The 22,673-nt window shown below is 46.1% G+C and overlaps 1 protein-coding gene across 3 annotated transcripts in view; it reads right to left on the bottom strand.

Annotated features, from left to right (window-relative positions):
* CUL4B (cullin 4B) overlaps positions 1-22,673 on the bottom strand; it is a 581,072-nt gene that overhangs the window by 446,261 nt on the left and 112,138 nt on the right. For all 3 annotated transcript variants that reach the window (XM_069212058.1, XM_069212066.1, XM_069212075.1), the window contains 3 exons: positions 21,240-21,402; positions 21,061-21,150; positions 9,328-9,410 (listed from right to left, as the gene is read on the bottom strand). In XM_069212058.1, the coding sequence (XP_069068159.1) occupies positions 9,328-9,410; positions 21,061-21,150; positions 21,240-21,402 (336 nt within the window). The remainder of the gene's footprint in view (positions 1-9,327; positions 9,411-21,060; positions 21,151-21,239; positions 21,403-22,673) is intronic.

The following is a 22,673-nucleotide window of genomic DNA, read 5'->3' as shown; positions in this document are numbered from 1 at the left end:
CCTGGTTCAAAGAACCTGCAAAAAGAACAGTGACAACTCCAGAGGACTGCCCTGCACCCAAAAGGACGAAGAACTCCTGAGACCAGCTGCTCTGTCCAAAAGAAACCTAGAACTAAGGACTCCCAAATCACTCCAGATGCTGGAGTCCTGACCCCTGTGCACCCAACGCCCATGGCCTGTGTCCAGGTGGTCTACCCAGCAAGAAAGGGTCCTCAGGCGATTGGGAGCAAGAGCCCACCCTGGGTTGACCCCTCCAAACATCCATGACGAAGCTTGCAGAGGGAATCCAGAGGACCTCCCCAGACCGTGAGCTCCAGATGAAGATATCGGACGCCTAAGACACACTGCACACTGGCAGCAGCCCCCAAGCCTTGGAGAACCTGACCCCGGTGCAGCACTGACCAGCAGGCGGCCCTCCTACCTGTCCAACCGGTGGTTTGCCAGAAACCCCCCCTCCACCCCCCACCCCGCTGACCTCGTCTGCAGCCTCTGAGTAACCCCCGGGGTCCGCTCAGAGTTGCATTGAAAACCAGACTCCCTGTTTGCACCCTGCACCCAGCCGCCCAAGTGCCGCTGAGGGTGTGTGTTTGGCACTTACTTGGGGCCCCTCCAAGGGTCTCTTCAATCCCCATGGTCTGCCCTCCGAGTCGCGGGTACTTACCTGCTGGCTGACCAGATTTCGAGAGCCCCCCGTCTCCATAGGAGCCCACATTAATTTGGTGCCTCTGTGACCTCTGCACCTGATCGGCCCAGGGTTGCTGGTGATGGGTGCTTGGGGTTAAGTTGAACCCTCAATGACGAACTACCTAAGCCCCAGTGATAGGAACTGTAAGTTGAATACTTACCTGTAAAAACTGTACTATCTTCTCTTCCCCCAGGAACTGCTGAAGATTGCAGGGTCCACTTTTAACCCCCTCGCTGACGGGCCTTTTCTCCCTCAGGTGCAAGGCCTTTTTTTTGGCTATTTGGGGCAGTTAGCGCTTAGGGCCTCATAACTTTTGTCCACATAAGCTACCCATGCCAAATGAGCGTCCTTTTTTTCCAACATCCTAGGGATTCCGGAGGTACCCAGAGTTTGTGGGTTCGCCTGAAGAAGACCAAGAAATTAGCCAAAATACAGGGAAATTTCGTTTTTTGTTGTTGTTGCTAAAATCACCATCTTCCCAGCTTTCAGGAACAGGCAGACTTGAATCAGAAAACCCAATTTTTCAACACAATAGTGGCATTTTACTGGGACATACCCCATTTTAAAAAATGTTTGTGCTTTCAGTCTCCTTCCAGTTAGTGACAGAAATGGGTGTGAAACCAATGCTGGATCCCAGATAGCTAAACATTTCTGAAAAGTAGACAACATTCTGAACTCAGAAATGGGTAATTTGTGTAGATCCTACAAGGGTTTCCTACAGAATATAACAGCTGAAACAAAAAAATATTGAAACTGAGGTGAAAAAAACCCAGCCATTTTAAACCACGTTTTACTCTCTAACTTTTTCCTGCGATGTCAGGTTTTTTAAAGCAATATACCGTTACTTCTGCTGGACTCCTCTGGTTGTGGGGATATGCTTGTAGGTTCATCAAGAACCCTAGGTACCCAGAGCCAATAAATGAGCTGCACCTTGCAGTGGGTTTTCATTCTATACTGGGTATACAGCAATTAATTTGGTGAAATATAAAGAGTGAAAAATAGGTATTGATAAAAACTTTGTGTAGGACGTTGGCTCTGTATATACTATTTCAAAGTAAGAAATAGTGTGCACAGAGTCCAAGGGTTCCCCTTAGAGGTAAGATAGTGGCAAAAGTAGATAATTCTAATGCTCTATTTTGTGGTAGCGTGGTCGAGCAGTAGGCTTATCAGAAGGTAGTGTTAAGCATTTGTTCTACACACACAGGCAATAAATGAGGAACACACACTCAAAGACTTACTCCAGGCCAATAGGTTTTTATATTGAAAAATATATTTTCTTAGTTTATTTTAAGAACCACAGATCAAGATTTACAGTTAATACTTTAAATGTAAGGTACTTCACTTAGATACTTTAGGAACTTTGAATAAAAGCAATATCACATACAGTCTTTGTAAAAATGGCAATAAGCTATTTTCAAAGTGGACACAGTGCAAAAATCAACAGTTCCTGGGGGAGGTAAGTAAAGGTTAGTTTTGAAGCCAAGTAAAACACTTACAAGTTTCAAGTTTGGGGCATTGGCAGCTCACCGTTGGGGGTTCAAGACAACCCCAAAGTTACCACACCAGCAGCTCAGGGCCGGTCAGGTGCAGAGGTCAAAGAGGTGCCTAAAACACATAGGCACCTATGGGGAACAGGGGTGCTCTGGTTCCAGTCTGCCAGCAGGTAAATACTTGTGTCCTCGGGGGGCAGAGATTGAAAACAATGGAGGGACCCGGGGGTCACTTCAACGATGCAGGCAGGCACAGGGGGGGCTCCTCGGGGTAGCCACCACCTGGGCTAGGCAGAGGGTCATCTGGGGGTCGCTCCTGCACTGGAGTTCGGTTCCTTCAGGTCCTGGGGGCTGCGGATGCAGTGTTGGTTCCAGGCGTCGGGTCCCTTGTTACAGGCAGTCGCGGTCAGGGGAAGCCTCTGAATTTTCTCTGCAGGCGTCGCTGTGGAGGCTCAGGGGGGTCGTCTCTGGTTACTCACGGGCTCACAGTCGCCGGGGAGTCCTCCCTGAGGTGTTTTCTGCAGGTCGAGCCAGGGGTGTTGGGTGCAGAGTGGGAAGTCTCACACTTCCGGCGGGAAACGTGAAGTAGTTGAAGAGTTGCAAGTTTGATGCAGATTGTTGAGCAGGGCCGCTGCTCACGGGAGTTTCTTGGTACTGGGGATCAGGGAATTCCTCTGAGGCTTCAGAGGTCGCTGGTCCCTGTCGGATGCGTCTTTGGAGCAGGTTTTCAAAGTTGGAGACAGGCAGGTAGGGCCGGGGCCAACTCAGTTGTCTTCCTCCTTCTCTGCATGCTTGTAGGTCAGGCTTGTTGTCTTTCTTCAGGTTGCCGGAATCTGATTTCCTGGGATCTGGGGAGCCCTTAAATACTGAATTTAGGTGTGTGTTTAGGTCTGGGAGGGCAGTAGCCAATGGCTACTGTCCTTGAGGGTGGCTACACCCTCTTTGTGCCTCCTCCCTGTGGGGAGGGGGGGCACATCCTTAATCCTATTGGGGGAATCCTCCAAACTCAAGATGGAGGATTTCTCAAGGCAGGGGTCACCTCAGCTCAGGGCACCTTCGGGGCTGTCCTGACTGGTGGGTGACTCCTCCTTGTTTTTCTCATTATCTCCTCCAGCCTTGCCGCCAAAAGTGGGATGCCCTGTAGCGCTATAACAAAGGGGGTGAGCCTTTCAGGCTCACCGCCAGGTGTTACAGTTCCTGCAGGGGGAGGTGAGAGGCACCTCCACCCAGTACAGGCTTTGTTTCTGGCCACACAGAGTGACAAAGGCACTCTCCCCATGTGGCCAGCAACATGTCTGGTGTGTGACAGGCTGGCAGGAACTGGTCAGCCTACACTGGAAGTCGGGTTTGTTTTCAGGGGGCATCTCTAAGATGCCCTCTGGGTGTATTTTACAATAAATTGCACACTGGCATCAGTGTGCATTTATTGTGCTGAGAAGTTTGATACCAAACTTCCCAGTTTTCAGTGTAGCCATTATGGTACTGTGGAGTTCGTTTTTGACAAACTCCCAGACCATATACTCTTATGGCTACCCTACACTTACAATGTCTAAGGTTTTGCTTAGACTCTGTAGGGGCATAGTGCTCATGCACCTATGCCCGCACCTGTGGTATAGTGCACCCTGTCTTAGAGCTGTAAGGCCTGCTAGAGGGGTGACTTACCTATGCCACAGGCAGTGTGAGGTTGGCATGGCACCCTGAGGGGAGTGCCATGTCTACTTACTCGTTTTGTCCTCACCAGCACACACAAGCTTGCAAGCAGTGTGTCTATGCTGAGTGAGGGGTCCCCAGGGTGGCATAAGATATGCTGCAGCCCTTAAAGACTTTCCCTGGCATCAGGGCCCTTGGTACCAGTTACAAGGGACTTACCTGGATGCCAGGGTGTGCCAATTGTGAAAACAAAAGTACAGGTTAGGGAAAGAACACTGGTGCTGGGGCCTGGTTAGCAGGCCTCAGCACAATTTCAAATCAAAACTTAGCATCAGCAAAGGCAAAAAGTCAGGGGGTAACCATGCCAAGGAGGCATTTTCTTACAGTGACGTATTCACTCTGCCTCTAATAACCACTTACGAGGAGGTCCTAGTGTCGGGAGTCATGTTACAAAGTCTGGGAAGGACATGCTTCTCTGTCAATCTTTCATAATGTTGACACTGATTAGCCTTGATCTATCAAGACCTACTGGCAGTTGCCCTCTTCGATGAAGAAAATGTTTTAGATTTGCTTGAATGGCCATTCCTAAAGACAGCACTATGCAGGCTGAACATCTGGGATTATTAACTTAAGAGTGTTGGCTTATCATACAAGGGCCCCATAGTAAGGGCCCTCAAATTGTCTTCATCAACTGCGATTTCAAGATGGACTTAGCAGGGATGTCTCCTGTTGCTTCTACTCTCAGGCACTGTCCCAGAACCCCTGGCCTGCATACTGCAGGAACACCATAAGCAAAAACAGCATCATTCTTGGCACCAAAAAAATACTAATTCCTATATATGTGTTTACTTAACCTGAGTAAACGCTGGATCAAAATGCCATCATTAGCAGGTATATTAGCAGTCATTACAATTCGGGTAATCCTAAAACTTTTATTTAATATTACCATCCATTGACTACAGTTTTCCATGCCAAAGTACGCTCATTTATGCTCTGCTTAATCTGAACTGGTGGGCAGGTAAGATACTTGTAGGAAGTTGGCTCTGTATGTGCTATTTCAAAGTAAAGAATAGCATGCACAGAGTCCAAGGGTTCCCCTTAGAGGTAAAATAGTGGTAAAAAGAGATAATACTAATGCTCTATTTTGTGGTAGTGTGGTCGAGCAGTAGGCTTATCCAAGGAGTAGTGTTAAGCATTTGTTGTACATACACATAGGCAATAAATGAGGTACACACACTCAGAGACAAATCCAGCCAATAGGTTTTGTTATAGAAAAATATATTTTCTTAGTTTATTTTAAGAACCACAGGTTCAAATTTTACATGTAATAGCTCATTTGAAAGGTATTGCAGGTAAGTACTCTAGGAACTTTGAATCATTACTTTAGCATGTATTCTTTTCACATAAAACACAATAAGCTGTTTTAAAAGTGGACACAGTGCAATTTTCACAGTTCCTGGGGGAGGTAAGTTATTGTTAGTTTCAACAGGTAAGTAAGGCACTTACAGGTTTCAGTTTTTGGTCCAAGGTAGCCCACCGTTGGGGGTTCAGAGCAACCCCAAAGTTATCACACCAGCAGCTCAGGGCCGGTCAGGTGCAAAGGTCAAAGAGGTGCCCAAAACGCATAGGCTATAATGGAGAGAAGGGGGTGCCCCGGTTCCAGTCTGCCAGCAGGTAAGTACCCGCGTCTTCGGAGGGCAGACCAGGGGGGTTTTGTAGGGCACCGGGGGGGACACAAAGTAGCACAGAAAGTACACCCTCAGCAGCGCGTGGGCAGCCGGGTGCAGTGTGCAAACACGCGTCGGGTTTCCTTCAGGTTTCAATGGGAGACCAAGGGGTCTCTTCAGCGATGCAGGCAGGCAAGGGGGGGGCTCCTCGGGGTAGCCACCACCTGGGCAAGGGAGAGGGTCTCCTGGGGGTCACTCCTGCACAGAAGTTCCGTTTCTTTGGGGGCTGGGGGCTGCGGGTGCAGGGTGTTTCCCAGCCGTCGGGGAAATTGAGTTCAGACAGTCGCGGTCAGGGGGAGCCTGGGGATTCCCTCTGCAGGCGTCGCTGTGGGGGCTCAGGGGGGACAACTTTGGTTACTCACAGTCGTAGAGTCGCCGGAGGGTCCTCCCTGAGTTGGTTGTTCTTCACCAGTCGAGTCGGGGTCGCCAGGTGCAGTGTTGCAAGTCTCACGCTTCTTGCGGGGAGTTGCAGGGGTCTTTAAATCTGCTCCTTGTAACAAAGTTGCAGTTCTTTTGGAGCAGTGCCGCTGTCCTCGGGAGTTTCTTGTCTTTTTCGAAGCAGGGCAGTCCTCAGAGGATTCAGAGGTCGCTGGTCCCTTGGAAAGCGTCGCTGGAGCAGGTTTCTTTGGAAGGCAGGAGACAGGCCGGTAAGTCTGGGGCCAAGGCAGTTGGTGTCTTCTGTTCTTCCTCTGCAGGGGTTTTTCAGCTCAGCAGTCCTTCTTGTTAGTTGCAGGAATCTAAATTCTAGGTTCAGGGAAAGCCCTTAAATACTAAATTTAAGGGCGTGTTTAGGTCTGGGGGGTTAGTAGCCAATGGCTACTAGCCCTGAGGGTGAGTACACCCTCTTTGTGCCTCCTCCCAAGGGGAGGGGGTCACATCCCTAATCCTATTGGGGGAATCCTCCATCTGCAAGATGGAGGATTTCTAAAAGTTAGAGTCACTTCAGCTCAGGACACCTTAGGGGCTGTCCTGACTGGCCAGTGACTCCTCCTTGTTGTTTTCTTTGTTCCCTCCAGCCTTGCCGCCAAAAGTGGGGGCCGTGGCCGGAGGGGGCGGGCAACTCCACTAAGCTGGAGTGCCCTGCTGTGCTGTGACAAAGGGGTGAGCCTTTGAGGCTCACCGCCAGGTGTTACAGCTCCTGCCTGGGGGAGGTGTTAGCATCTCCACCCAGTGCAGGCTTTGTTACTGGCCTCAGAGTGACAAAGGCACTCTCCCCATGGGGCCAGCAACATGTCTCTAGTGTGGCAGGCTGCTGGAACCAGTCAGCCTACACAGATAGTCGGTTAGGTTTCAGGGGGCACCTCTAAGGTGCCCTCTGTGGTGTATTTTACAATAAAATGTACACTGGCATCAGTGTGCATTTATTGTGCTGAGAAGTTTGATACCAAACTTCCCAGTTTTCAGTGTAGCCATTATGGTGCTGTGGAGTTCGTGTAAAACAGACTCCCAGACCATATACTCTTATGGCTACCCTGCACTTACAATGTCTAAGGTTTTGCTTAGACACTGTAGGGGCACAGTGCTCATGCACTGGTACCCTCACCTATGGTATAGTGCACCCTGCCTTAGGGCTGTAAGGCCTGCTAGAGGGGTGTCTTACCTATACTGCATAGGCAGTGAGAGGCTGGCATGGCACCCTGAGGGGAGTGCCATGTCGACTTACTCATTTTGTTCTCACTAGCACACACAAGCTGGTAAGCAGTGTGTCTGTGCTGAGTGAGGGGTCTCCAGGGTGGCATAAGACATGCTGCAGCCCTTAGAGACCTTCCCTGGCATCAGGGCCCTTGGTACCAGAGGTACCAGTTACAAGGGACTTATCTGGATGCCAGGGTGTGCTAATTGTGGAATCAAAAGTACAGGTTAGGGAAAGAACACTGGTGCTGGGGCCTGGTTAGCAGGCCTCAGCACACTTTCAATTCAAAACATAGCATCAGCAAAGGCAAAAAGTCAGGGGGTAACCATGCCAAGGAGGCATTTCCTTACAATACTGAAATTAGTATGTGAAATGGGAAGGCTCTTTAATCCAGAAAGTGAACGTTTATGCATCTGAAAGCCGCTCTACAGTTTATTTTTGTTTCTAACAATATCATGATCCACACCAGATGGTCGAATAGGATATAGTGATTATAGGTATGTTCCAAACTGTACTTGCCTTGAACAATCCAATTAGGAGTACCAAAATGAATACAATGAAGTGTCAAACACACTTTGGATGAATTAGTAAATACTTAAGGTCCCCTGACCTCACTAGATTATTCATCCCACCCCTTTGTTGACAGAGTTGGTGGTAGTCTAGGTCGACCTTACAATGGGCAGCACTACTGGGTTTTAATTCGATCTCCTTATGTTCCGAATGAGTTCAATAATAATTTGTTATATACAGGTTCAGCATGTTACTGGAGTCAAATCCTGCTCTCCATATTCTAGGCTGATTACTGAAGTAAGTATGCATTGTCAGCTCTGTACTACTGTCACCCATTTCCTAAACTGTAATCAATGGCACTAATGGTAACTGCAATTATAACCCTGCCACTTCTACACACAATCTACAGGACGGTCGCTGAGACAATTTCATTTCAAGCTCCTTCAGAAAGCATTATCGTAATGCTCACCCTTAGCAACTTATACTTAACTTATACTTTCCCACACTGCATCAACCAGGTGCTTTCGTTTCACCAAAAAATTACTTATCTGACACCTTCTGTCTCCTAAATGGATACATCATCTCCCTCCCACCTGGCACAGTTCTAGAAACCTTTACCACTGCTGCTGTGAACTTTTCGAACCTCTAACTGATGGGCTGTGCCGGGTCATCTCCTTACCATCATGGTGCAAATTGGTGCAGGTGAATTGGCTTCTGGTGCTGTGAAACGTCGGTCTGAAATGGAGCAGCAGAGGTTTGCACCCTACCTTATGCATAGCTTGACCACACTGAGATGCAGTTCTTCTGGATTAGCCATACAGTTTCAGTCTGAGGCGCATGTGCTTTTGCAGACTCCTATTTACAATGCAACTCAATGTTGTTAAGTTCTAGATTCTGAGGCTGCCTTTGTTATTTTAACACTGCACATGCTAAGGTGGACTGGACTAGCCAATGGTCTCTGTTATGTCTGTGAGCTGCAAGTCTGAGGATTATATAGTACTCTTGGGAAGCACTACTTTCCCAACCATATGCATTTGGTGGTGTGAGGATTTAATAAGACCCATTGAATATGTATCTTTTTCTCTGAAACACTATAGTACTGGAAAGCAGGCTGTACTGGGAATCAAGGCTTTGTCAACAATAAGGCTTTGATACATATTTGATAATGACAAAATGGCATATATTAAAGTTGTTTAATATTACCATACCAAATCTTTCTATGAAGTTCCAACAACACAATAGATGTTAGCATCTCACCAGACATGGCGATTGTGAGTAATTAGTAGAAAGTCTTACACATCCTTATGGCAGGGAAGAGGAGAGCAAAGGCTGTGAGAGAAGAGAGGTTGGGATGTTGGTATGAGAGGCTGTAGGATTCTATGACTCTCCCTACATCTAAACAGATACTAAAGTAGTGTTTTTATTAAATCATGCCAAGTCTAAGGATTACCAGTTAAGCACTCAAGAGGGACACAAACAGTGATAAAAATAGCAATTTAGATTTTGTAAAATAGAACGTTCACACGTTAACAGGATAAGTAAAGAACGACAATAAACTGGATTGCATACAGGCAGTATACTTTCATATATGAAAGCTCATCCTGCATACGGATGATTCAATGATCAACTTACTGTGTACTTTGATCTAAATAGGTGATAACCCTGTCTGCTTCTTCTTCCAAGCGCTTGTTAACATGATGAAGATACTCCGGAACCTGCAAGAATAAAACATGTTGACTATATATTCTCTGATAAAGTTAAGATAAACTAACTATAGTTTTAAAAGCTTTCTTCTGAATGTCACATTCACAATGTGTAGGAAGTTGGCTCTGTATGTGCTATTTCAAAGTAAGGAATAGCATGCACAGAGTCCAAGGGTTCCCCTTAGAGGTAAGATAGTGGCAAAAAGAGATAATACTAATGCTCTATTTTGTGGTAGTGTGGTCGAGCAGTAGGCTTATCAAAGGAGTAGTGTTAAGCATTTGTTGTACATACACACAGGCAATAAATGAGGAACACACACTCAGAGACAAATCCAGCCAATAGGTTTTGTTATAGAAAAATATCTTTTCTTAGTTTATTTTAAGAACCACAGTGTAAGGAAATGCCTCCTTGGCATGGTTGCCCCCTGACTTTTTGCCTTTGCTGATGCTATGTTTACAATTGAAAGTGTGCTGAGGCCTGCTAACCAGGCCCCAGCACCAGTGTTCTTTCCCTAACCTGTACTTTTGTATCCATAATTGGCAGACCCTGGCATCCAGATAAGTCCCTTGTAACTGGTACTTCTAGTACCAAGGGCCCTGATGCCAAGGAAGGTCTCTAAGGGCTGCAGCATGTCTTATGCCACCCTGGAGATCTCCCACTCAGCACAGACACACTGCTTGCCAGCTTGTGTGTGCTAGTGAGAACAAAACGAGTAAGTCGACATGGCACTCCCCTCAGGGTGCCATGCCAGCCTCTCACTGCCTATGCAAGTATAGGTCAGTCACCCCTCTAGCAGGCCTTACAGCCCTAAGGCAGGGTGCACTATACCATAGGTGAGGGTACCAGTGCATGAGCATGGTACCCCTACAGTGTCTAAACAAAACCTTAGACATTGTAAGTGCAGGGTAGCCATAAGAGTATATGGTCTGGGAGTTTGTCAAACACGAACTCCACAGCACCATAATGGCTACACTGAAAACTGGGAAGTTTGGTATCAAACTTCTCAGCACAATAAATGCACACTGATGCCAGTGTACATTTTATTGCAAAATACACCCCAGAGGGCACCTTAGAGGTGCCCCCTGAAACTTAACCGACTGTCTGTGTAGGCTGACTGGTTCCAGCAGCCTGCCACACTAGAGACATGTTGCTGGCCCCATGGGGAGAGTGCCTTTGTCACTCTGAGGCCAGTAACAAAGCCTGCACTGGGTGGAGATGCTAACACCTCCCCCAGGCAGGAGCTGTAACACCTGGCGGTGAGCCTCAAAGGCTCACCCCTTTGTCACAGCACCGCAGGACACTCCAGCTAGTGGAGTTGCCCGCCCCCTCCGGCCCCGGCCCCCACTTTTGGCGGCAAGGCCGGAGAAAATAATGAGAATAACAAGGAGGAGTCACTGGCCAGTCAGGACAGCCCCTAAGGTGTCCTGAGCTGAGGTGACTCTGACTTTTAGAAATCCTCCATCTTGCAGATGGAGGATTCCCCCAATAGGGTTAGGATTGTGACCCCCTCCCCTTGGGAGGAGGCACAAAGAGGGTGTACCCACCCTCAGGGCTAGTAGCCATTGGCTACTAACCCCCCAGACCTAAACACGCCCTTAAATTTAGTATTTAAGGGCTACCCTGAACCCTAGAAAATTAGATTCCTGCAACAACAAGAAGGAGGACTGCCTAGCTGAAAACCCCTGCAGAGGAAGACCAGAAGACAACAACTGCCTTGGCTCCAGAAACTCACCGGCCTGTCTCCTGCCTTCCAAAGAACTCTGCTCCAGCGACGCCTTCCAAAGGGACCAGCGACCTCTGAATCCTCTGAGGACTGCCCTGCTTCGACGACGACAAGAAACTCCCGAGGACAGCGGACCTGCTCCAAAAAGACTGCAACTTTATCCAAAGGAGCAGCTTTAAAGAACCCTGCAATCTCCCTGCAAGAAGCGTGAGACTTGCAACACTGCACCCGACGACCCCGACTCGGCTGGTGGAGAACCAACACCTCAGGGAGGACCCCCGGACTACTCTACGACTGTGAGTACCAAAACCTGTCCCCCCTGAGCCCCCACAGCGCCGCCTGCAGAGGGAATCCCGAGGCTTCCCCTGACCGCGACTCTCTGAAACCTAAGTCCCGACGCCTGGAAAAGACCCTGCACCCGCAGCCCCCAGGACCTGAAGGACCGGACTTTCACTGCAGAAGTGACCCCCAGGAGTCCCTCTCCCTTGCCCAAGTGGAGGTTTCCCCGAGGAAGCCCCCCCTTGCCTGCCTGCAGCGCTGAAGAGATCCCTTGATCTCTCATTGACTTCCATTGTTTTCAATGGTTTTCAATGAGAGACCAAGGGGTCTCTTCAGCGGTGCAGGCAGGCAAGGGGGGGGGCTCCTCGGGGTAGCCACCACCTGGGCAAGGGAGAGGGCCTCCTGGGGGTCACTCCTGCACAGAAGTTCCGTTCCTTCAGGTGCTGGGGGCTGCGGGTGCAGGGTCTTTTCCAGCCGTCAGGACTTTAGGTTCAGGCAGTCGCGGTCAGGGGGAGTCTCGGGATTCCCTCTGCAGGCGTCGCTGTGGGGGCTCAGGGGGACAACTTTGGTTACTCACGGACTCGGAGTCGCCGGAGGGTCCTCCCTGAGGTGTTGGTTCTCCACCAGTCGAGTCGGTGTCGCCGGGTGCAGTGTTGCAAGTCTCACGCTTCTTGCGGGGGAGTTGCAGGGGTCTTTAAATCTGCTCCTTTGAAACAAAGTTGCAGTTCTTTTGGAGCAGTGCCGCTGTCCTCGGGAGTTTCTTGTCTTTCTTGAAGCAGGGCAGTCCTCAGAGGATTCAGAGGTCGCTGGTCCCTTGGAAAGCGTCGCCGGAGCAGGTTTCTTTGGAAGGCAGGAGACAGGCCGGTAAGTCTGGGGCCAAAGCAGTTGGTGTCTTCTGTTCTTCCTCTGCAGGGGTTCTTCAGCTCAGCAGTCTCCTTCTTCTTGTAGTTTCAGGAATCCAAAGTTTTAGGTTCAGGGAAGCCCTTAAATACTAAATTTAAGGGCGTGTTTAGGTCTGGGGGGGTTAGTAGCCAATGGCTACTAGCCCTGAGGGTGGGTACACCCTCTTTGTGCCTCCTCCCAAGGGGAGGGGGGTCACATCCCTAATCCTATTGGGGAATCCTCCATCTGCAAGATGGAGGATTTCTAAAAGTTAGAGTCACTTCAGCTCAGGACACCTTAGGGGCTGTCCTGACTGGCCAGTGACTCCTCCTTGTTAATCTCATTATTTTCTCCGGCCTTGCCGCCAAAAGTGGAGGCCGTGGCCGGAGGGGGCGGGCAACTCCACTAGCTGGAGTGTCCTGCGGTGCTGGCACAAAGGGGTGAGCCTTTGAGGCTCACTGCCAGGTGTGACAGCTCCTGCCTGGGGGAGGTGTTAGCATCTCCACCCAGTGCAGGCTTTGTTACTGGCCTCAGAGTGACAAAGGCACTCTCCCCATGGGGCCAGCAACATGTCTCGGTTGGGGCAGGCTGCTGGAACCAGTCAGCCTACACAGATAGTCGGTTAAGGTTTCAGGGGGCACCTCTAAGGTGCCCTCTGGGGTGTATTTTACAATAAAATGTACACTGCCATCAGTGTGCATTTATTGTGCTGAGAAGTTTGATACCAAACTTCCCAGTTTTCAGTGTAGCCATTATGGTGCTGTGGAGTTTGTGTAAAACAGACTCCCAGACCATATACTCTTATGGCTACCCTGCACTTACAATGTCTAAGGTTTTGTTTAGACACTGTAGGGGCACAGTGCTCATGCACTGGTGCCCTCACCTATGGTATAGTGCACCCTGCCTTAGGGCTGTAAGGCCTGCTAGAGGGGTGTCTTACCTATACTGCATAGGCAGTGAGAGGCTGGCATGGCACCCTGGGGGAGTGCCATGTCGACTTACTCGTTTTGTTCTCACCAGCACACACAAGCTGGCAAGCAGTGTGTCTGTGCTGAGTGAGGGGTCTCCAGGGTGGCATAAGACATGCTGCAGCTCTTAGAGACCTTCCTTGGCATCAGGGCCCTTGGTACCAGGGGTACCATTTACAAGGGACTTATCTGGATGCCAGGGTGTGCCAATTGTGGATACAAAAGTACAGGTTAGGGAAAGAACACTGGTGCTGGGGCCTGGTTAGCAGGCCTCAGCACACTTTCAATTCAAAACATAGCATCAGCAAAGGCAAAAAGTCAGGGGGTAACCATGCCAAGGAGGCATTTCCTTACACAATGTCACTATACTTGACATACTGTTCTAAAGCATTGCTAACTCTCACTGCAAAGTAAACAGCCTGGGATAAAAACTTGACGTATGTAAAATGTATATAACTAGTCCCCTTGAGGAGCTGAAGTGCAACATCCGTCATATGAATTAAGGTGGCGATAAAAAAAGTCAGCTCAGTTCTTATCAGCTGCAAAACAACCAGTTTACACTAGCACTAGGAAATGCTTAGAAAGAGAAAGAGAAAAGAAAAGGTAAGTAGCAAATTGCATTCAGGGCAAGATTAAGAAAATTATGGAGGCTGCCATTTTAAATTAACTTCGTTAGCAGTACATTAGTGTGACAGAACAATTAAGGAGGATTTCCTTTTCATGGCCAAATGTCTCCTGCAACAATTTTTTTTTTAAGGTTTAAGTCCTCAATATGGACATGTTAGGTGGTGTCAGTAAACTAATAGTGACCTAACAGTAGGCTACCTGTGATCATTGAAAACAAGCAGGTAACCAGAGACTGTAATTGAAGATAGGATGCAGTAGTTCCTTACTCAACATGGGGTGCAAGTGGTAACACACAGGAGGAGTCAGGGAAGAACATGCCTCTTGAGGAACTGCAGTTGTATCTGTCTGCTCAGAAGCATGTTTTTTTTTTTTTTTTAGTATGTACAGATGTTTCTTAAAGACTTCAAGCATGAAAACATGCCACAGAGGCAACAGTCACCAGCTCAGGTATTGAAAAGCTGCCACGAGTTAATGACAAAGAGGTTTCTTTCTTAATGCACAATTCACAGATAGACAAACATTTTAAACAAAGTTTCAAATCAGCTCACAAACGTCATAAAACCTGCTGTCTGCTTGAAGATTTTGCCTTTGAAATATAGGATGTAAACTTGTGAAACATAATTTAATTTTGTTTCAGATATAAGGATGTAGAAAAAAAGAATCTCTGTATGGACTACTGTTTAACTGAAAAACTAAATTTTTCCTAAGAACATAATTACAGCTTGTTCTTAGCTAAAAACAGAAAAACTGAGATCAAAAAACTGATGTTTGAAAAGCCTGAATTAATGTAAACTGCTGCTAAATACGAATTGCTTTCCAGTTCATATTTATGACCACATGTGCTACATGAGCCAGAAACCAGCTTTATGCCAATAAGTAATTTGATGTTTTAAGTCAAAAGCACAACGCGGTCAGTCGTATGCCCAGGTGTGGGTATCATGCTCCTTGTGCCATCGGACTTTAGCAGCACGTCACTGACGAGGCAGAAAGCATCCTGGGGTTGCCTGTGTTCAAGTCTGGAGGGAACCCAGCCTGGAAGTTCAGACTGGCCTGTCCGGTTTACTACAAGGAATTTTTTTCCGAAAGCAAAGATTGCACACAACATATTTTTACGAGCCACAAATATTAACCATGTGGAGTCATGTTAGAAACAGGGTCTCTTGTTGGCAGTCGGTTTGCACCCTGTCCAAGTAGGGACCCTCACTCTAGTCAGGATAAGGGAGATACCCTCTCAGATAACCCCTGCTCACCCTCATGGTAGCTTGGCACAAGCAGTTAGGCTTATCTCAGAAGCAATGTGTCAAGCATTTGCACGTACCACACAGTAATAAGTGAAAACACTACAGAAGAACACCACACCAGTTTTAGAAAAAAAGGCAATTTTTATCTGTGTAAAGCAAGACCAAAACCATAAAAATCCAACATACACTCTTTTCAGGCAGAAGCAGCAACTGTACTCCTCCTCCAGCTCTTCAGCTCTTCTCCTGGGCAGATGTTCCTCTGGATTCCATAAAGAATCTAAAGGTCTGAGGTTTTGGGTCTTCTTCTTATACCCCTTTCTGCCTTTAAAGTAGGCAAACTTCAAAGCAAAGTCTCAAGTGTTTGTGAGATCCTTCCTTGTCCAAGCCAGGCCAGGCCCCAGACACACACCAGGGGGTTGGAGACTGCATTGTGTGAGGGCAGGCACACTCATTTCAGGTGTGAAGACCACTCCTTCCTCACCTCTAGCTCAGATGGCTCATCAAGATATGCAGGCTACACCCCCCATCCCCTTTGTGTCACTGTCTAGAGAGGTGCAAAACAGCCCAACTTTCAAACTAACCCAGACAGACAATCCACAAACAGGCAGAGTAACAGAATGGTTTAGGCAAGAAAATGCCTACTTAATAAAAGTGGCATTTTCAAACAGACAATTTAAAAACCAACTTCACTAAAAGATATATTTTTAAATAAAGTTGAGTTCAGAGACCCTAAGCTCCACATTTTTATCTGCTCTCAAAGGGGATCTGCGCTTTAAGGATATTTAAAAGCAGCCCCCATGTTAACCTATAAGAGGGATAGGCCTTGCACAGTGAAAACCCAATTTGGCAGTATTTCACTGTTAGGACATGTAAACCCCACATCAGTCCACGTCCCACCTTTAACATACACTGCACCCTGTACCTGGGGCTAGGTAAGGCCTACCTTAGGGGCGCCTTACATGTAGTAAAAGGGAAGGTTTAGGCTTAGCAAGTGGGTACACTTGCCAAGCCAAATTGGCAGTTTAAAACTGCATGCACAGACACTGCAGTGGCAGATCTGAGCCATACTTACATGGCTTTTTATGTGGGTGGCACAATCAGTGCTGCAGGCCCACTAATGGCTTTTGATTTACAGGCCCTGGGCACCTCTAGTGCACGTTACTAGGGACTTACCAGTAAATCAAATATGCCAATCATGGATGAACCAATCAACAGTACAATTTACATTAAGAGCATATGCACTTTAGCACTGTTTAGCAGTGGTAAAATGCCTAGAGTCCTAAAGCCAAAAAAAAAAAATCAGAAAAGTTGGGAGGAAGGTGGCAAAAAGATTAGGGATGACCCCAGCAAAAAGGGCCAGATGCAACAAGTAAAAAAATAATTCCCCTACTTATGCAGTAAGAAGGGCATGGAGAACTACACTGACAGCAAGGGGAAAAACTGAAGTTACAAGTATCTACTAAAAGACTCTGGCATCAACAATGACCTGAAAAGTTGAGTTATTTTTACTTTAAAACATCGGGAATGAGGATAAAAGCTTAAGGCCTTTTTAGTAAGTCCAAGACAGCTGAGAAATACAACAGTCGGATCCAAGTAAATGCCTTAGCCATCGCTGTGGTTTGTTTCCTGATTTTATTTTAAGTGTTCATAAAATGCAAATTGAGATCATTAATGAAAGGGTTTAATGGAGAGCTGTTCAGCTGAGTTAAACCATCTACTTATTACAGTAGTACAGACGGCAGAAGCACTTGGAAAAAGGTCTGGACTGTTGAAACTATTAAAGTGTACAAATCTACTTTTTCCACTGTTCATACTGAAATGGATCGATGCAGTAAAAAAAAAAAAAAAAAAAAGGAGCATGCAGAGAACATGGTCAAACACAGGCCCTGATTTCACTTCTCTATGCTGATTAATGTAACATATAGCAACTTGACTTTTTCATAACAACCACATCGCTGAAAACAAAAAGCAACAAACTGCACAGAGTTCTAGCATGCAGTTCAGTTCTTTAGAGTCAGAAAACCCAACTTCACCTAATGCAGTTGCGAAGGTCCCATCATCATTCAGAAAACATTTTTTCTTAAAGTAGAAAATCAGATTACTTTGAAGAGGTGTTTGGACTTCAGACCAGACGATTGATGTTTTAACAACCTTGGTGTAATTGTGGCCGACAAAACAAAATCATAAACTGTTTGCTAGTTTTAGGTGCATGCTGTTGAAAGGACCTTAATAAATGGCCCTGCAAGCTGTTAGGCCACGACTTAACTGTACGTATTTCCATTGATTGCATGGGATCTTTCCTAGACTAGGATCAGTGCAGAAGAGATACTGGAGGGCTTGTAGAATGTTCTTATCTAAAGTTCAATGATGTCAGACACCCTTTATGGGACGAGCTCTCAGTATTACAGGCAATGGCCTACTTAACTACTTTTAGGGAGCTCTATGGAATTTGACTGTAGGAAAATGGATTCTGGTTGCTTAAGCCCCCCAATTTTTGCATGGTTTTAGATGCAACTTTGACTGAACTGCACTGGATTCCTACTAACCAGGTTCCCATTGACAGTGTTCCTTCGCCAAAACAAGACACCTTGTCACCTGATGCCCAAGCAGGCAGGCCCTTTAGCACCTCTGTAAGTCCCTAGTAAATGGTACCTCTGGAACCTAGGACAGGAGTACTAAAGAGCATCCCCGCAGCACAGTTTATGCCACTCTAAGGGACCCAGGACCAAACTCATACACACTGCAGGCTGCGAGCCTAGATGCTCTAAAAAGTGAACACAAGTGTGCGTCATGCCGCTGAACACTGCCTGTAATACTTGTAAAGTCACCCTTACAGCAGGCCTTATAGCACTAAGGCATGGTGCGTTATATTACAAGTGCATGAGCAAATTTGTCCCTACTATGTCTTTGTCGATTCTTAGACATAGTAAGTGAACAGGGAAGCCATTCTAAATACACGTGCTGGACACTGGTCAATATGGATTCCCCAGCCACAAGCCTCTACTGAAATCAGGGACGTTTGGTGTCAAACACCTCATATTAATGTACCCTCACTGATTACAGTGATGGATTTATTAATACATGTATCCATTGAGTACCTTAGAGGTGCCAACTTAAAACCTATCAACTGTTAGTGGGCCGAGTAACTAGTTTCCACCAGTCTGACACCAACAGATGAGTTTCAGCCCCTGTCTCCCCCTTGACCAAAGGATACGAGGATTTGTCCTCAGGCGGTTGGGAACAAAGCCTACTCTGGCAGCGGTGTTACACACTCCTTCCAACATGATGACCCGCAAATCTTCATTACAAGGCAGGGGAGCTTCAAAGAAGGGCACCACCCTTGGTATGCAGATCTGGCTTCCCTCAGAAGGGAGATCCCGGCCCCTCTGCCCCAGGGCCCATTTGGCACCTAGACATGCGGGAAAATTAGCTATGAAGGAGACGTGTTGCATCTGCAGGCTGGACACACTTCGAGGGTGACCAGCTAGAAATGAACACAGCCTTAAGGAATTCCATCATCTTGTGCTTGGTGCAATTAGGAATTATGGGAAAGGAGTGATGCCTATTTCCCCAAGGAAGTGGTCACCTAGGGGGCATAGTGACCCCAGGGGTAAGTAGCCCATTGGCTACTACCCTTCACTCCCCTTAATGTTCCTAAATTGAGTATTTAGGGGACCCCCGCAGATACCAGGATCTCAGATTCGCTGGACTACAGAAGAAGGGCCCAAAGAGCCACGAAAAGCAAGAACTGAGAAGAAACAACTGTCTTGGTCCCAATCCCGCCTGCCTGTCTGCTGTACTTGACAACTGCGCCAAAGATGACTTGTCCTGCAACTGCCTCTGCCTCCAAAAGCCTGAGAGGACTGCCAGCACATCAAGAAGTAACCAGGATCTCCCGTGTAGTAGCGGAGCTGCTTCCCTGCACCCTGCAGGCACCAAAGAAGACTCACAAGGACTCCGGACCGCCAAAAACAGACACCAGACCGCACCAGTGAACCTGTGCACTGTAGCCCAAGTTGAAGCGGGCCAACAGTGCCAGTGTGGTACCCAGACACTACAGAGCAAAGCCCACATTGGGGTTGCCAACAGTGGACTTTCCGACGTTGCTGCATCCTCTTTCTGCAGCCTCTTTTCATCCGGACTGAGTTCCAATGAAGTGAACGGGACACCCGACCCTGTAACACACCTCTGCAACCGGACGCCTTAGTGTCTTCTGAAGTGACCTGTTGGTGCTGCCTTGGACCTTGCCCCGTACTCACCTCAAGTCCAGAACAACAGTCCTGTTAGTCGCTGCTAAATACCTGTATGCAAACTATGTTTACCCCCATACAATAACAATATAGCTCCAAAAATTGCAGTGTCAATTGTTGAAAACTGTAAAAATACTTAACTCAAAAAGTACTCACCCGATTACAATGATCTTCGGATAAAAATGTATGTAAAAATGTGTTATTTTTATAGATTGGTGTCAGATTTCTTTATTGAGTATGTGTCTTACATACTGCCTTTGTATGTGCAATACATGCTCATAGTCCAAACTGATCACCCACACTACCACAAAAGAGGATTTGGGGTGTCATTTGTGCCTCTAATTCCTCTGGGGTTTGCTTGGACTCTTTACACGTTGTACCTTGTTTTGGTCAGCCAGCGTCCTACATCGACCAATTACTAAATTTCTACAACAGGAAAACAAAAATGTGTGGCTGCCACTGTGTTAACAATTTGTCACAATATACATCATGATTCAGAGAGGATGCAGAATTGTATCAGCAACTCTAAGAAATACTTATACAATAATTCTATGGTCTACCACTCACATGCTACAAATGTAGGGAGTGGTGAAAGGTGGATGAATTTTTAAGCTAATAAATAGTCAGGCCTCTGCTCACCTATGGGCCTTTCCATCACATATAATATCAGCCAAATTATCAAAGGCCGGTTAGAGATCCATTTGCTGTGTACTTTCACTCTCCATGTTACCTCAGGTGTACACAGAAATTGAATGACCTCAGCGTATTCAAGAGAGGGGCCTCACAGTGTGGTTAATGGGTATACATAGCTGGGACTAGGTTAAGTCTCAAACCCCACCCTCGATTCAAATGAAGAGATCCAGAGGAGAGGAGTCTGGATTGGACATGTGACAGAAGCACTTGAAACAAGTTAGACAAGATCCCTACATAACCTTCACTAGAATGTGGACAACTCTACCAACAGAATGAAGAGTAGGCCAGAGAGCCTCAGCGCCAAGTGGAGAATCATAAAATATAATTCAATACAATGAGGTCACAAAATTCAAACATCTGGAAGCTGTTGGCATATTAGTTGAAGAGCAATGAGTTGCAATACGTGAGAGGATAGATACTTGGGTTGGAAAAGAAAGAGGAACCACCTGAGAATTAAACATGCACAGCAACTGTGATTAGAAAAAGATAAAATCTTTGCGGAACATTGTGCAGGACTTTAGTTCCCTCACAACTAATCTGGAAGGCTAAGGAAAGCAAAAGGAAAAAAAAAAAAAAGTTTGTACAACTTCCATGTACAGTGCAAGCAAAGGGGTTGATTACTCTGGGACAGTGCCCTATTTCTTTTGATCACATTTTGAAGTGTAGTCCAGACTTCTTCTCAACCACACTATATTCAAAGTTTATGATTCAAGACTGATTTCTAATAGCGAAGGTGTGTTTACAGATTCAAATAAAGGACACTTAGTATAAAAAGCTAGCATGATTACTTCACAAGTAGCTTCAGTGTAGTTTAGGTGTCAACTACTGGAAATTAGTAAAAAACAAAAAAAAAAAAAAAAAAAAAAAAAGTTGCGCAACTATCCTTTTGTTTTTAACAATACAAGTAAATCAATGAGATTAGTTCAACATGAGTAACATTACAACATTGTAGCATAAGCACAGAAAATAGAGAAAAACGTTTACATTTTCAAAAATACCTCTCGTTCTTGCATTAACCTCTGACCCTCTGCAGCATACAATCGATTTGTCTCTTCCAAGAATTTATGTTCAAATGAATCTTGATAAATCTAGACATTAAAAAAGAAAAGCTAAAGTCAAACCACCACAGTTTTTCATACAGTTTACCCAGACTTCATTATGTTTATGCTCTACTTACTTGTAAATCGGAAAGCATACTAAGAAGGCTTCGGAGCAAGCTCCTGTCAATTGCCTCTCCATTCCTTTCCCTCTCAATTAACAACAGAATTCCATCAATTGTCTTATTCTGCACCTTCTGGTCACTAATTATATGCGCTCTAAACAACTCCAGTCCCATATCCCTAAAAAAACAGAGGGAAAACAACGACTTGATATCTAAAATTAAAACAACCGCATCTAGCTGTTAAATGTCCTTAAAGTAGTAATTTGCACTGCTTGTAAAAGCAGAGTATAACAATGGAATTCGACATCCAAGATAAAGGACAGGTACTTTTTGTTTTACTCAGTGCTAATTTCTGTTTTCTTAAACCTTTGTTAACATTTAAATGACAAGAAAGGCATGGCAAAATGTTTTATAGACTAGGAACAGACATTTGGCGCATATTTAACTAAGCACTAAGGTTACTTTTTCTATATTCCTAAGTCAGAAGTAAAACACATACATGCTTACCTGCTGCCTTTCACCAGCATGTCTTCATTCCCATAAGGATTCAATTTCAAAACTTTATAGAAATACAGTAAGCCATTATGACAAGCGTTAACCATACAACATAGGGTTAGAATGATGTATAAAGTAGTAGGATCTCCAAGTAAGCTGTGGTACAAAGGAGAAGTTGACTACATGAACAGTCTTGGCAAATATGTGATCTCTAAGACAGGCTGAAGGACAGGAGGTAACCAGAGTCCATTATTTAGATACAGATGAGAGCAATAAGTGATAGAATTCACTTTGAAAAATGGGACTGAGATACACCATGCTCTTTTCAGCCAAACAAAGTCCTAGTGAATCAAACAACATATGTTTTTACTCAACCTAGCATCAGGTAATGTGCACTTTCGTCAGAGGCGCACCACAACAATGAAACCCAAACAGAGGGATAAAAAACTGAAATTTTAGAGAGGCGCACTGGTGCGGCACAACAACTCTCAAAAAGCACACACAAGATGATGGGAGGACTGCTTACAAATATACAAAACTACTCTGTCACTCTGGGTAGCATTCCAACCCATCTTTTTGTGCAACTCTAGATTTAGGCAAATCAGTGCTGACCCTGTTACTCCTAGGAACAGCCCAACCCAGACTGCCAAGATGAGGGCCTCATCCAAGAGAGACCACAAGCAACCCTAAGCTGGTGTTAGCCTTATTAGGCCTCATCAGTGAGGTATGGCCTCGATCCTGTGGCACAGTGAGCATCTCAACTCCAACCCAGAAACAAATTCAGAAGGTCAAAGTAGTAGTTCTGGCAATGGCAGAGTCCACCCATAACATGATGAAATAAGTAACTCCCAACTCAAATGCCAGTTGTCATCATACTGTAGTGATTACATGTGAAGTATCTTTACATTGCAGTACTTTAATAAATAAATGTGTATATATACACACACAAATTTA

Source organism: Pleurodeles waltl, chromosome 2_1, assembly GCF_031143425.1.
Source record: "Pleurodeles waltl isolate 20211129_DDA chromosome 2_1, aPleWal1.hap1.20221129, whole genome shotgun sequence".
In the NCBI taxonomy this organism is placed as follows: domain Eukaryota; kingdom Metazoa; phylum Chordata; class Amphibia; order Caudata; family Salamandridae; genus Pleurodeles; species Pleurodeles waltl.
This window is presented reverse-complemented; position numbering and strand designations above follow the sequence as displayed.